We start from the raw sequence: 14904 nt of genomic DNA, 5'->3' as shown, positions 1-14904 counted from the left end.
GAAGCTAAAGGCTTACAAGAAGCACAGCAAATTGTGTCAACTGATGCAAGTTAAGAACTGCCGTCCAGAAAGACAATGTCGAAGAAAATCCAGCAGCTGTATGATGAGGAAAGGGAAGTAAAACAGGTTATTGTGAAGAAACAAATGTGGCTCTGACTGGGGATCACTGGACCTCTGTTAGCAACAAGAATTTTCTTGGTGTCTGTGACAGCTCATATTATAGATGATGAAGATCCAGTCATTTGCTTTGAGCATGCAGAAGACCACTTATAGGCACTATGGAGATCCCTGTGGCAGAGGCCTGGGAAATTAAAGAAAAATATACCATCTAAAATGGTATTAAAAAACATCTTCTGATTTACTTCAATTCTTCCAATATCCTGAGCAAAACTTCCAAAATTAAACAACATTTTTGGTCAGAATTTCCAGTGTTCTGAACTGTTTTTTGCACTCATCTATTGGTCTATGTAGTAGACTGGTGGAAAAATAAACAAGATGTTGAAGTTTATGATTATGTTCATTGATTCATTCATCATTCAAACTTAAATTAATATTTCTCATGTTAAATACTGAAATGCGATTAAAATGCGATTAATTTCGATTAATTAATTACAAAGCTTCCGATTAATTCGATTAATTTTTTTTGATCGCGTCCCACCCCTAATATATATATATATATTAGGGCTGGGTATCGATTCAAATTCCAAGAATCGATCCGATTCCGATTCTGAAGATTAAGAATCGATTTAATCCGATTTAATCGATTCGATCCAATTCGGGGTTTAGTGTTATTAAAAATGTATTTATTTGAGCTGTTTCCTGACTATGTACAGAAGCAACATGTTAAAACTAGTATTATATCAATATTAATCAGCAAATAGTTACTGGTAGTTGGTAGTTACTGATGGCTGGAAGACTGGTGAAAAGGGTAATCATAAATCTACCTTCAAGAAAGGTAATCCAGGACAATAAACAGAGGACCTTTGAGGTGTCTATATCTGCAACAGTGGACTCCTACTGGGACACTAACCATTGCATTATTATTATGATTGAAATAATTAAGAAGTCACCCAAAAGCTGTTGCTACCAAATGCATTTTTATTTTAAAAGTGCTCACACTTAATAAACTGAAAGTATAAAATGTAAACGTGTATTTTTCTTTAAAGAATATAATAACAGAACTGTCACGTTACGGTCCCCGACCCCTCCCTGCGTCTACTCGTCTGCGTATCTCCGCGGGTGCGGGTGCATCTTGTGATAATCCTCACCTGTAACTCGTCTCGCCATCACGTGGGGTTTATGTGGTTTGTCTATTTAATGTGTGTTCGCGCAGCGTCCTGTGCTCGTCGTTGTTTGAGTCACACATGTTCTATGTAAACGTGTTTTATGTGCGCTGTCTGCGCTTCGGTAAATGTAATAAACGTAACGATTTGGAAAGTGCAAAGGATTCTGTCTCGTCCATCGCCTTGCGCCCAACGTTACAAGAGCATTTTAAGTTTACACTGGGTAAACTGTCAGTGACATGGACTAAATGTAAATAGTCACTGACACTGGATAAACTGTCCTTCTGTTTTTAGATTGCCGATTTGACTATCGTCGTTACCGTCAGTGTCCGTCGCCATGTTGTTTTACAGTTAGTTAGACCGTGCACGCCTGCTTGAATTCAGTGACGAGGCGGGGGTAAAAGTTCACAAAAAAATCGATCTTTGGACGTACGAATCGATAATCAGATCATCATATGCGAATCGATTCTGAATCGGAAAATCGATTTTTTCAACACAGGCCTAATATATATATATATATATATATATATATATATATATATATATATATATATATATATATATATATATATATATATGTAATTAATTAATTGAGCTGAGCCCCGGATCTTTACATACCCAGGCAACGCCCCTGGTTAAGAGTAATGCTGGCCTTTCACATAATGGCCTTAGAATCGTTTTACTTTCCCAGACAAATTTGCAGTGTCGGAATAAAATCAAGAGTTTTTATGAAGTCCCGTCATCTCGATCGATGGATGTAAGGCGGTCAGGATGTGTCACGTCTGGCTCCGCCCCCTTTCTTGTAACTCGTTGTTATCACGCCCCCCCCCCCCCCCCCCCCCCCCTGTCCAGCTGTACTGTGTTAGCTAATCTTGGTTCTCAGTAAGTGTGTGTATATATACATCCTATGTCTCTACTTACCTTCGGGCATCATTACTCTAGCTCCTGGTTATACTTTGTCTTGGTTGGTCTTTGATTACCTTCAAGTTTTCTTACAGTTTATGTCTCTCTCCCTTTTTCTGATACGTGGTGTTTTGGGTTTTCGGTATGTTTGGTCTCTGTGTTGTGTAACGTGGTTTATGTTAAGGGTTTGGTTGAGTGCGTGTTGCTTGTTCATGTAGTTCGATAACGTGGTTTATGTTACAGGTTTGTCTAGAGCGCGTGTTGCTTGTTCGTGTAGTTCTATGACGTGGTTTATGTTAAGGGTTTGGTTGAGTGCGTGTTGCTTGTTCATGTAGTTCTATGACGTGGTTTAAGTTAAAGGTTTGGTTGAGTGCGTGTATCTTGTTCATGTACGGTCCCTTGTGCTTTTAGTACGTTCTCTTAGTTCTGTTTTGTATTTAGATTTCGTGTTCGTGTATGGTTGTTTCTTGCATCACGTGTGCCTGTTCATGTCAATGTATACTACTGTAATGGCGCATTTCCACTAGGGCCTGCTTGGCGCGGTACGGTTTGATTCGCGACGGTTTGTGAGTGTTTCCATTAGTACCAGGACCCGTTTAGCCGGTACTTTCGGGTACTATTTTCGTACCGACTCGCTCGAGGTTCTAACCGTTCCGAAGCGGTACAGTTCTGTGACGTGGAGGGACAGCATGACACTGATTGGCCAGGGAGTGTCATCACAGGTTGCGTCAGGAGAGCGACTCCTCCGCTATGCTATGGACTCCTCAGCCATTTTTAAAACCCAAGGAGCGAAGTCTGTTCCCTGGTCAAACGCCGAGGTACAAACCTTTCTGTTAATAATCAGCGATCAAAAAATCCAGGGCGAACTGGACGGGGCCACTAGAAATGTAAAGGTCTTTAGCGAGGTTTGCGCGCTAATGGCCACTCATGGCTACCAGCGGTCCGTTCAGCAGTGCCGGTCGGTCCAAGCTAAAAAAGCTTAACGCGATTACCGGGCGGTGAAGGACCATAACGGACGCAGCGGAGCAAACCGCAAAGACTGGAAATGGTTCCAGCAAATGGATGTCATATACGGTCACCGGCCAGTAACGGAAGAGAAAACGTGCTGGACACGACAATGTCGGTGCTGGAGGCCACGGAGAATGGTGAGTGTATTGTGATTTCACAGTTTTACTACTAGGCTCGTAAAAGATGTAATATGAATGCATCTATTGTAAACGCAGGAATTTAGAGCTGTGTTTGTAGTTAATGTTACCACCACAGTCACTACTGTACAATAGCTAGCTCTTAGCCTTGCTAGTTTCTAGTTAGCTGTAGCCATAGCAGCGATGACGTGCTACACAGTTTGTGCAGTTACGCTATATTGTTGTTGCTTTCACGGGAATACTTGTGTTTAATATTTGTTATTTTTTACGTTCAAGATTCCCCTTCCACTGACGAGGCGAGCGGAGTTGGCGGAAAATGTTTCCTTCAACCGGGCTTTCCTCGGGGTGCTTGGCGAACTTGTGAACACCATGCGAGACAGACGCCAGTAAAAGCACACAAAGTGTTGCTTGTAGTACTATAAATATTTATTTCATATAAAGCTATACGTATATATTTGCTTTTTGCACTTTTTTAAACTATAACTATATTATTTACATATGTTGTACTTTAAATATCTATATTTCATAATAAAGTTTGATTTCATTTGATTGTATGACTGATGCTTTTTATGCAAAGTGTGTTCAGCCTGTTTGAGTAATACCAAATTATTATCAATAATTAGAGCAACCACATACAATAATGAAGATAAAGATAAATAAGATACAATAATGCTATTTGTTAAGGGGTGTTGTGCCGGTGTTGTGGTCGCATACAAATGCCGGTGTTGTGGTCGCATACAAATTATGTCACGACACTACCCGCGCGCCAACAGCGACTCCACCCACATTGGGGTGGTTCACCATTGTAATGGAAACACAACGCGACCGTACCGTTCCGTTGCGAAGCGACCCGTATCGAACCGTACCGTGCCAAGCAGGCCCTAGTGGAAATGCGCCATAAGTTGTGCTCTTGTGTTTAGTCCAGTCTAGTGCCTTTGTTGTTTCCACTGTCTTGGAGTTTAAGTGTGTGTACTCTGTTCGTCATGCCTCGTCGTTCGCGTTCTACTTGCGTGTCCTCAGGCAAGGTAGAACGCGTAATAAACTCTATGATTGTACAGTCTGCTTCGCAAATGTGTCCGCCCCTTGATGATACTACAGCCCCACCGTTACAGGATGGATGTAATAAGTCTGTGATTTTCTCATCTTCACAAATATGGAGGACAAAACATGACATAAAAATAAATAAATACATGTACAAATAAATCAGTATATACATAAACATATAAACAAATAAATAAATAAATGCACAAATAAAGTATTAAATACATTAATATATAAATAAATAAATGTACAAATAAATCCTTAAATACATAAATAAATGTATTTATTTCTCTATTTCTATATTTATCTATGTATTCATTTATACATTTATTTATTTCCACGTGTATTTATTTATTTATTCATTTATTCCTGTATTTCCACATTTATTTATTTCTGTATTTCTGCGTTTGTGTGTTAATGAGGTGAGCGGTGCTAGCCACACTCTAAAGCACAATTGGTCAGCCGGTGAATCAGACAAAAGCAACCGATTTCTTACAACTCGAACGTTAAGTGACTCTACTTGGTGACGCTATCCTTCAATTAAGCAATGGCTTCAAGTGGGAGACCACTGGCAGATCTTCTGCGGGATGTTGCAAACCAGCTTGAAAACAGTACGTTTTTTCTGTTTGTTTCTCAGGTATAATAAACATTTCGATCTGAAAACATTACATTAAAGTGATTCACAAAAAGCTTAACGGCTGCTATATTAATCTAAACTGATCAAGCTAACTGGTGTTCAATATTTTGTGTAGCATCGCCCGCTACCGCAGCCGCACCAAATCCGCCTGCCACGTTATCGAAAACCATGACATAGTCAGGGGAGCATTTCTGAAAAGTGCTTCCATTAATACTTTTGCAGACATGTCAGGGTACAAGATGAGAACCTATTATTTTAGTCAGAAGGGACACACAGGTGAAATTCTAGAGTGGTTGTCAGGCTGAAAAAATGTTTTTATGACTTTTATGAGTAAGGGTGGGTATCACTACTGATTTCCCAGTTCGATTCGATTCCGATTCACAAGGTCCCCATTCAATTTGATTTTCGATTCAATTCGATTTTCGATTCAATTCGATCCGATTCAATATCGATTCTTGTAGGGAAATTTCAGTTACAATAAAAAGTGTAGTTTGAATGTGAAATGTTGTAATGATACAAGGAACACTCAAACTTTATTAAAATGTATTTAGATATTAGTGGTTATACTGTGAACAACAATTAATGCCCACTTCCACGTAGCTCCTTTACCAGAAAATGCATTGAAAGCGGTTTTGAACAGCCTTTTAAAGTGCAAATTAAGTTTTAGTTTTTTTTTTTGTTTACATGTAACAAAAACGTTTATGAACATAGTTCTGTATATTGTAAACATTAAGGTCCAAACACTAAGATTTATTCGTGACTGCTTTGTGACATCTTGGAAATTGTCAATTTTTTCTGCAAGAAAAGGAGCTGATCAACATGTTGAGGAGTGAGACAGCTCCTTTGTGCAGTAACAATATTGCCATCTGTTGAGAAAACTTCACAGCTTTATACCGTAATCGTAATCGCGGTGGCTCCGCCCGTGCACTGTTGCTTCACGACAACAGTGTGAAGCATGTACATACCTATTACACTCTGGGAGATAATAGAGCTTGAACATCAATAAAAATCAATATCCGCCTAAAGTGTACCACAGGGTTGCCAACTCTCACGCATTGAGCGTGAGACACACGCATTTGACCGCTTTCACACGCTCTCACGCCACACTTCCGATATCTCACGCCGAGAAAAAAAACCTAGTTTATTTACCTATGATCCATATCTATGATTCAGTGAGTTACTAGTTCGCTCTGGCGCCAACCACTGGCGATCGATCGATCGCGATATAACACTTAATTTGTGTCCATTTTACGTTCACCACCATGTCCACATTTTCAGTCAAAGTCCTGAACAGGGATTTAACAGAAGAGTTTGTGGTTTAATTTTGTTAAGAAGCATCACACGAACAGGAAAATTATTATTTGTGAACATAATATGATACATATGATAATGTGATGTGGTTACCTGAGTATTCTTGCACCAAGCTGCTGAACCACAACCACATGCCCCACAGCAAAACATCCCACCTCTTCCACATCGGCACTGCCTAGTGCTGCACTGAGTTCCACTCTCCTTGCACCCACAGGTCGTCAGCTCCAAAGATCTTGCCTGTAATGGTTCTTTGGTTAAAAGCTTTGGTACCAGCACACCATCCTTCATATGCCAACCACAACTAGTTGGTGAGGGAAGCTGTGGAGGAGACACTAGTGATTGTTTCCAAATCTTTGTTTGATAGTGTGCCCTCATGAGGTGCAGAGACAAGGCATCCTTTGTTGGAGCTAAAGTATCCACATTGGCTTTCACCTTCCGAATCAGGGCACATTGAACCTCATGAATTGATTCACTGCTTGATTTTGGGTCATACAATTTACATACAAATTGTTCTGCCATGCGTAGAGTGTCTTGACTTGGCATTTCTTCCTCACCAAAGTTTTGAAGAAGATGAGGATACTGCTGGAACACTTTCCATGCAGTCCTTTTTCCTATACCAGTGAACTGGCTAGTTGTATCACATCCGGTGATGGCATGAAATGCCAATAAACCATTGGTTATATTATATTGGTTGGTGACATGTGGTAATTTGATTTCATGCACTTTGATGAAGCAGGGTTTCTTGGCTGTTCCTGCCTTCATCCAAACCTCAGGACTCAAATGTTGTGCAAAGGCAAGCAGCAACACCAGAACATCTGTGTCTCTGCACTGAACGATGAGCCGCTGAAACCCCTTCACTGTTGCATGAGTATATTTGACCTCTGGTAAGTCCTGCTCTAAGCTCATCTGCTACATTATGTAAACAAATGGAATATGGATCATTTCCTCCTGATGGTGTACTCTGGTACTTCCTTAAGAATGCCCTGTAGCAGATAAGATGGCACTTGCCCTCTGCTGCAATCAAGTCATTGACTCCTGCAAGCCTTGGTCGTAATTCTGTGTCTTGCTGAGCTAGGTTAAGAATCTTTTCAGATGTACTCTAGACTTGGATGTTGCAAAGTTTGTCTCTGCTATCTTTTTGACAAAAGATACATTTTTCCCAAGTGACTGGAGATACTGATTGTCTAGTGGAGCGGGGGCAGAGGGTGCTCATAGGTTCCTGTGATGCACTTGCTTTTTCAAAACTCTTCTTTAAGGCGAGAAATGTAAGTGACATTGGTAAAAGCAGCATAACATGTTTTGTGCCACTTGATCTTGTCTGTTTCTGTGTCTAGGAATGCCTGGATTCGATTCAGAGCATCAGCATATTTCACATCTTTTGTATTTTGCTCTTTCACTTGCTCTGACTCTGATACAATTCAGGCCTTCATCAGATGGTTTTTTAAGCTGTTTATCTTTGCTGCACTTCCCATGGTCTTTTTGACAAATAAAACATTTCTGCCAATTCATACATCTTGCTATTGGATATTCAGGGGGTTCTAAGCTTACTGCTCCATCTATATCCATTTTAACTTATCTGAAAAGCAAGGAAATCAAGGAATAAGCCCTTCTTTAGCCTGCTTGTATCTCCTTATGAGACAAAAATATGGATCATTTGTGCTGAGTAATATGCTATGCTAGTTAAAAAGGTGGTCAACACTTATATAGCAGAATGTAGAACAGAATATTATGCAGAAATAAATATCACCACTACACATCAACATGTAGTTATTACCAAGGTACATTACCTTAATTATCTAGCTGTGACGTTTAGCTAGTTTAGCTAATTTAGCTGAAAACAGGTTCTCCTACCTTTTCTGATATTTCGTGGTTAGATCTGGTTTGTTGTTGTAGACAATTGAAAATGAGTGAGATGTTGTTGTTGTTGTAGACAATTAGAAATTAGTGAAACCAATCAATGAATTCTTGTGAAAACACCTTCTGCGATGATCTCCATTGAATCTCTTTCTTCAGGCTTCATAGCACAGATGTGGTAACAAAACAGTGCCCCTGTGGCTCCTTTGGTATGCTTATTATTAATTTTATCAAAGGTTATATTTGCACATAAGATGGATTATATTGGAAGTATGTTCAAGAGTAACCTACAGCAGGGGTTAAGAAGAGAAGAAAACACATAGGAAAAACTTCAGATTTTTGCCACTTTTAAAGATATAGTCATAAAATGGATAAAATTTCATTTTCCAAGCTGACAACCAGACTAGATTACATCCCTAGGGGTCAAATAATAATATTTTATAGGTTGTCAGCTTGTACCCTGAGATGTCCGCATCAGTTACAATGTCAGTTTTGGCCCCCTGACTAACACTCCGACATCCCGTGGATGGTGGGTTTCTACAAACAAAAGTGCTGGATTACAAACTGGACTCCCAGTGGAACGTGCTCATTAAATACGAATATAAAAAACCCAACATTTGTCAAATATGTATATATTAATTAGGTAAGTGACAGGGTTACCAACTCTCACGCATTGCGCGTGAGACACACGCATTTGTATTCACACGCTCACACGCCACACATTTGATATCTCACGCCAAAAAAATATCTAGTTTATTTACCTCTGATCCATATCTATGATTCAATGAGTTACTAGTTCGCTCTGGCGCCAACCACTGGCGATCGATCGATCGCAATATAACACTTAATTCGTGTCCAATTTTACATTTTTTGGGAACGAGATAATTAACGCGTGGGAACGACGCCTCGACACTGTGGGAGTTTTAGTGTTGAAGGTACATGTTCAATTTACTATCTTGATAAATTCAAGAGATTTTTAAGTATATAATATTTTTTCATTCAGTTCACAGAGGTTTCCTTTTGACGGGAGACATCAGCAGAGGCGCTAACTGTGCAGCTTCTTGGCTAAATAAAAGCCATTGAAATGTATGCTCGTCTCGGAGTCCTGCCTCCCTCGCCAGCGTTACAGGCAAATACCTTCCTGATGTGATTGATCTCAGGTACATATAGGCTTTATTATCCTTTCATATCCTTTTTTTGTAAATTACCATAGACCTTGCTTAACAAACTATTATACAAATTAGTTTCATTATTATTATTATATTTATTTGTTTAGATACGATAGTCCCTATTTCTCTCTATGAGATGATGGGGTCCAACTAGAATATTATTGGTAGTTATTTTGCTATTTGGGGGTGGGGATGCTGCTGTGCAGTACTGTTATTACTGAATTTAGACTTTTTAACAATTGTTGGGCTTGAAATCATCCGTCCAATCTGCCAACAATAGTCATGCATATTGCCTTCTACTGAGAGTCTTGTTTTGTAGAAGCTTATCAAAGGGTTCACTTTTTAGTTTCTGTACAATAAAAATGGGAATTGTACCATAATAAGAAGTCTAACTCTTTAATGTCATGTGTAGCCATGCAGGTGTCACAATCAAGCAGTCTGTTTTTCTTTTTTTTCCATTTTAATTGAATAACACATTTTCTACTTCCAGCAATATCACATAAGTAGGTGTTTTCCCTCATTTTCTGCAGATCTTGGAGAAAGCCGTTGCCAGTCTGGTACGCATCGACTTTCTCCTGAGCTTAGGGATGGTCTTGTCAGAGGTGGATGGTGCTAAAGAGGAAAGATGTGCCAAAGAAATGGTCAAAGCAAATAGACGGTGTGAGAGGGATGCTGTGTGTAGTCTTCCATGCTGTTGTCATTATTGTTGTTCATGCCCTATTAGTTGTGCAGCATGAAAGACAACTAAACCATGGAAGACTACTATACCACGGACCCCTCACTTCTTTATGCATAATACTCTCATGAATTAAACTTCACCAAAGAAATACTAAAACACGTACCATCTGGAATATGTTTGTCCACCACCTGGTCCTCCATGTGAACACGCACTTTGTTTGTCTGTTTCTTTAAAAAGAGAAGACAATTTGATAAAAATCATTCAAAATATGATTCTGACGGTAGCATAAATGTATGGTTGAAAATCATTCAGAAGAGCAGAGTCTAAAGCTAATGGTGTGACTGGGAATAAATACACTTTAAAAACAGATACCTTGAATCTCAGCTTCAGAAATCTTGGACACCTGAACCACCGAGAAGATTTCTTCTCCAGCCCCACGTCCACCGTCTGGGCAGCACTCTGCAGAGCAGAGCCTGTACGGTCCTGTTCTGACTCAGAGGTGGTGATGCCAGCGAGGTCACTGATCACAGTGTGGGCAATCACAGCTGACAGCTCAGAGCAGCATCGCTGTCGTGACTGCTCCACTTCTAAGTCAGCCTCCGTCACAGATATGCTTTCATAACAGTAGCGCCCAAATATAGTGTCAGGCTTGGTGCAGGACGTCAGACCAAGGCTTTGTTGGAGTAGTTTTTCGGTAGCTGTGTTCACAAAGCTCCTCACGATGCCTGACTGGAGTGCCTCCTTGGAAAGGTAGGTATCTGACAACACTGACCGAGTCCCCTTGCAGCTCATTTGTGCTTTTACTTGGTCCAGAGCCGCAATCCTTTCCAGCATCAAGTTCCTCACTATAGGGATGAGCTTCTGAGAGGACTGCCTGAGGGAGTCTATGGAGAGCATGCTGTCCAGTGCTTTCCAGGAACACTCAGACTCCTCATTTTGCTCAAGGGCACCACTGCTGATAACTTTTTCACCAATTGCTTCAAAACTGTCTAAAATTATGAAGTCACTGAGGGCTTGTAAATGCATGACAGATGGTGTTAATATCTGCCTCATGCACAAAACCTCCAGCCTTTTCTTCACAAATGTAAACAAATCCTTTCCAATTAGCTGTCCAGCAATTTCCTCTTTACAGAATGGAATCAATGACAATAGGCATTCAATAATGCTCTTTGTGGTGGTGATGGAGTTTAGCAGTACTGATGCTGACCAACTCGTGATTGTGCAGGATTCCAAAAATCCCAGCATCCTGGTCTTAACTGCAAGCATCAGATTTTGGGCGATGTCCTCAAAGTAGCTTACAGGCAGTGTAACACCTTCATGGAGGTCAGTATTGCAATAAATGTCCAGAAGACATGAGTTAATCTAGAGTAACAACATGTGCAAGAGTAGAAAACAAGATTGTAGTCACTGATCACTGGCCTTGGTCTCACACTGCATATATTGCTAATAGATATATAAACACATCAACTATGGAGGAAAACATGAATAATAATAAAAATAATAGAATAAATGAACTAAAACATTTTAGTCCTTCACCTGCTTTAGGGAGTCATCCACAATAGCGGACATGACGCGGCTGGTCTCTTTCATAGTGAGATGCTTTATCTCAGGTGGCAACATATTCATAATGGCCCTCATGACCTCTCCATAGATATGGCTGAAGATCCTGTCCTCTGAGATGCCAAAGACGACCCTGAGAGGCTTTGAAAAAGATGATGTGCTGCTTCTTGAGTACTCATCATACCTGCTGAAAGTAGGAAAGTTTCCCAATAAACTATAAAATACATAAAGGAATCACAGGCTTGATGACATTAGAAATTAAGCCAAAACTGTTAAACTCAGTGCCCGTGGACCGAGTTTAACTGAGTAAATAACTCAGCATATCAATACTCCAAATGAATACTCACCACCAACCTTCAGGCTGAGTATTAACTTACATGCACAAGGTAGCATACATTAAAGGACGAGGGGCACGACTACGCCTGCTCGTCGGTCCGCAGTTGATCTGAGAGGGAGAATCATGTGTCTCTCCATGCTCCACCTCATGAGGGCTGCTGGAGATACAGGTTCCTCCTGAGGACCTCACCCCTAACAGGCCTGACTCAAAACCTGGAGCAACCACCTCCTTCACTGCTACTTTGACCCATGCTGAGATTTTTTGCAGCACTGCAATCAAATCCTCCATTTTCATCTAGTTGGGTTAAAGCCAAGTGTAAAACGTTCATCAGTATCCAAAAGCTTAATGATTTTTAATTATTACTTTTTTTAACCTTAAGCTGATTATTTCTTTAAGAAGTAAAATGCCAATGCAAAGAACATGTACTGTTATGAAGGTCTGACCAGACATGGCCAAAGGCTCATCTTGCAGACAGACATACTGACAGACAGACACACAGGCAGAGAGGAAGACAGAGAGATAGAGATTCGTACTCACATCGCTTGGCAGTGTATTCCTCAGCTCTTGCCAAAGTCTGAAAAGAAAGTGTTACATTGTCACCTAGTTTAATCTTCCAGCACATGTATGTAAAGATTGAGTATGTGATGTGTGGAGAGTGAGTACTTACTCTTCAGTTAGAACAGCTGCATTAGTCCCAGAGGTGGATACGACTCCACCACTTTTCCCACATGGAGGAGTGTTGAGATCCTCCATCACTGCCTCCTCCACTCTAGTACAGCAAACAGCTGTGGTGAAAGAAACATTTACTTTAAGCATCTATGAGGCAAACACTAATGATGCCCATAAACAAATGTCACTAAAAACATAAATTATGGAAAATTATACTGTTATGAATAAATAACCGTATAATGCATCACGTTTTGGTAACATGTCATCACGCTAAATCTCACCTGAAAACCATCTGCTATGGTCTTTCTTTGCCGGCTTGCTTTCCACGCCGGGGGCCGACACATCACAGCCATCTGCAGGAAGCTCTTCTGCTGGCCCAGCTTTCTTAGACTGTAGTAGAGAAAATGAAGAAAAAATGAGCTTCATGATTACCGATTTTGCATTTCTCAAAATCCTCCACAAGGTGGCGTTATTAGAATTGTTGTGTACGCGGTAAAAAGGGAGGAAACTGGTGACGCTTTACGAGTGTCCCATAGAAAACTATTGATTTTCTCATGCAGGCCTATATATACACTTACTGACATGGGTAAACATAGCGTGAAGAAATAATTGACGTCATCATGTTAAAGTAGGCTACATTATGCGTTAAACACGTTGTAGAATGCTACCCTTTCCTGTGAAGATAATACAGGCTGCGGACATCCGCGCAGACACGATAGGGGGAATACGAACATTTTATAATTTAGATTTTTTTTTTCAACCCCGCTGGACTCTCAAGGAGATAATATTAATCGATCTTAATAATGACCTCAGATGGTTAATAACCAATATTAATTGGTTACACATGTGATAAGAGGCCGTAAAATGAAGTAACTGGGATGTAACCGGATAATTAATGTTAATCTGGCTCTCGTTCATTCATTTTCTGATTCGTTCACTGAACGTACTGTCACCCAGAGAACTGTTGCTAAGGACGTGATTCACGTTTGCACTCCCACTCACTCACATTTTCTTTTTGATTGCACATTTAAGTTGATATTTTCATCTGAATGTACAGTTTTTATCTTAATGTTGCTCTTAAGTTAATATTTATTTTGCACTCAGTTGTAGGTTAGTTCATACTTATTTTTTGTATTATGTTACAGTGATCCTGCGCCAGTTCGTGCTTCAGCTTTTGTGAATTCACTCTTTCACGGGTTTTAATAAGATATTAATGGGAAAAATAATTCGCGGGTCATCACTTTTTCGCCGGTTGTCTGCGGAATTCGATCGGCGGAAAATATATATATTTTATGATTTTTTTACATGACAAAATCCCAAAATGTATAAAAATATATTATAAGTATTAATTCTAACAATTAACAAGGAATGTTATAAATAATAAAACAGTACGAATTATAGTAAATAGTGCATATTTACTCTCGGAAACGAGAACCACCATCACACACATGCACAGAACAGTGTGGGAATGGTTAAGTGAACGGGAAAGGTTTATGTAAAGGCGTGGGGAGGGTTTATAAAGCCTTAATATAGAGTATAAAAACTTAAATTATTATACCGTTTCTATTTTCGGTTATTGCGGGTAGTTCTGGAATCTCCAGAATGCGATAAAGGAGGCATTACTGTATTTGTAATGTAATTTATATTTTATAATAATTTATATTTTATAAACCCAACATTTATAAATTTTCTACAACACTCTCCTGGTCCATGAGGCCGTAAACTAAACTGAAACATGAACCGTTCAGCCGTGTATCCGAAACGACACGTGGTAGTATAAAGAAACACCCCTCAAAAACAGGGGAACATTTACCTGATGTATTTTAATGTTGCATTGTGTTCCAGGTTTGAAAGTGCTGGAATTTAGGCTAAAGTACTTGAAAATGCTCGACTGAGAAGCTAGGCTCTCTCGAACTTACTCGGACTAAAGTGAGATTATGGAAAAAGCTCAAAGGAACATGAACTTACCCTCATCATTTGTCTAAACACGATCACTTGGAATAGTCACTCTTTTACTCGCACAATATAACGCTGAAACGCTGTAGTAGCTACTTCAACTTCAGTGACGATCTGTGGTTTAAACGCGTCTGTGGCGACTTTTATAGGTCTCCTGCGTTGTGACGTCATATGCCGTGTCGTCATAGTAACGCAGTTAGACAATAACTAAAACTGCTAATTTGCCGAGACATCAAATCATTTTGGGCTGGCCCATGTTAATCTCAGTAGTTTGGGCCGGGACATTTACCACACCCACTCTGCCCCTGGACATGTATCAGATCCACTCCGGTGTTACCAAAATCTGTGCTACCCATCGAA

General features: G+C 39.9%; 1 protein-coding gene across 1 annotated transcript; it reads right to left on the bottom strand.

Moving 5' to 3' along the window:
• Positions 1–9815: 9815 nt before the first annotated feature.
• Positions 9816–14681, bottom strand: LOC143482031 (uncharacterized). Its single transcript, XM_076980282.1, has 9 exons — positions 14557–14681; positions 12870–12978; positions 12587–12704; positions 12457–12493; positions 11960–12213; positions 11559–11769; positions 10395–11384; positions 10186–10249; positions 9816–9955 (listed from the first exon to the last, which is right to left on the bottom strand). The coding sequence occupies exons 1-9, from the start codon at positions 14563–14565 to the stop codon at positions 9861–9863; spliced, it is 1887 nt and encodes a 628-aa protein (XP_076836397.1). The 5' UTR covers positions 14566–14681; the 3' UTR covers positions 9816–9860.
• Between the last annotated feature and the right edge of the window lie 223 nt (positions 14682–14904).

The sequence above is a fragment of the Brachyhypopomus gauderio genome, chromosome 18, assembly GCF_052324685.1.
Source record: "Brachyhypopomus gauderio isolate BG-103 chromosome 18, BGAUD_0.2, whole genome shotgun sequence".
Classification (NCBI taxonomy): domain Eukaryota; kingdom Metazoa; phylum Chordata; class Actinopteri; order Gymnotiformes; family Hypopomidae; genus Brachyhypopomus; species Brachyhypopomus gauderio.
Note: the sequence above shows the minus strand (reverse complement) of the source record. Positions and strands in the feature narration are given on the sequence as shown.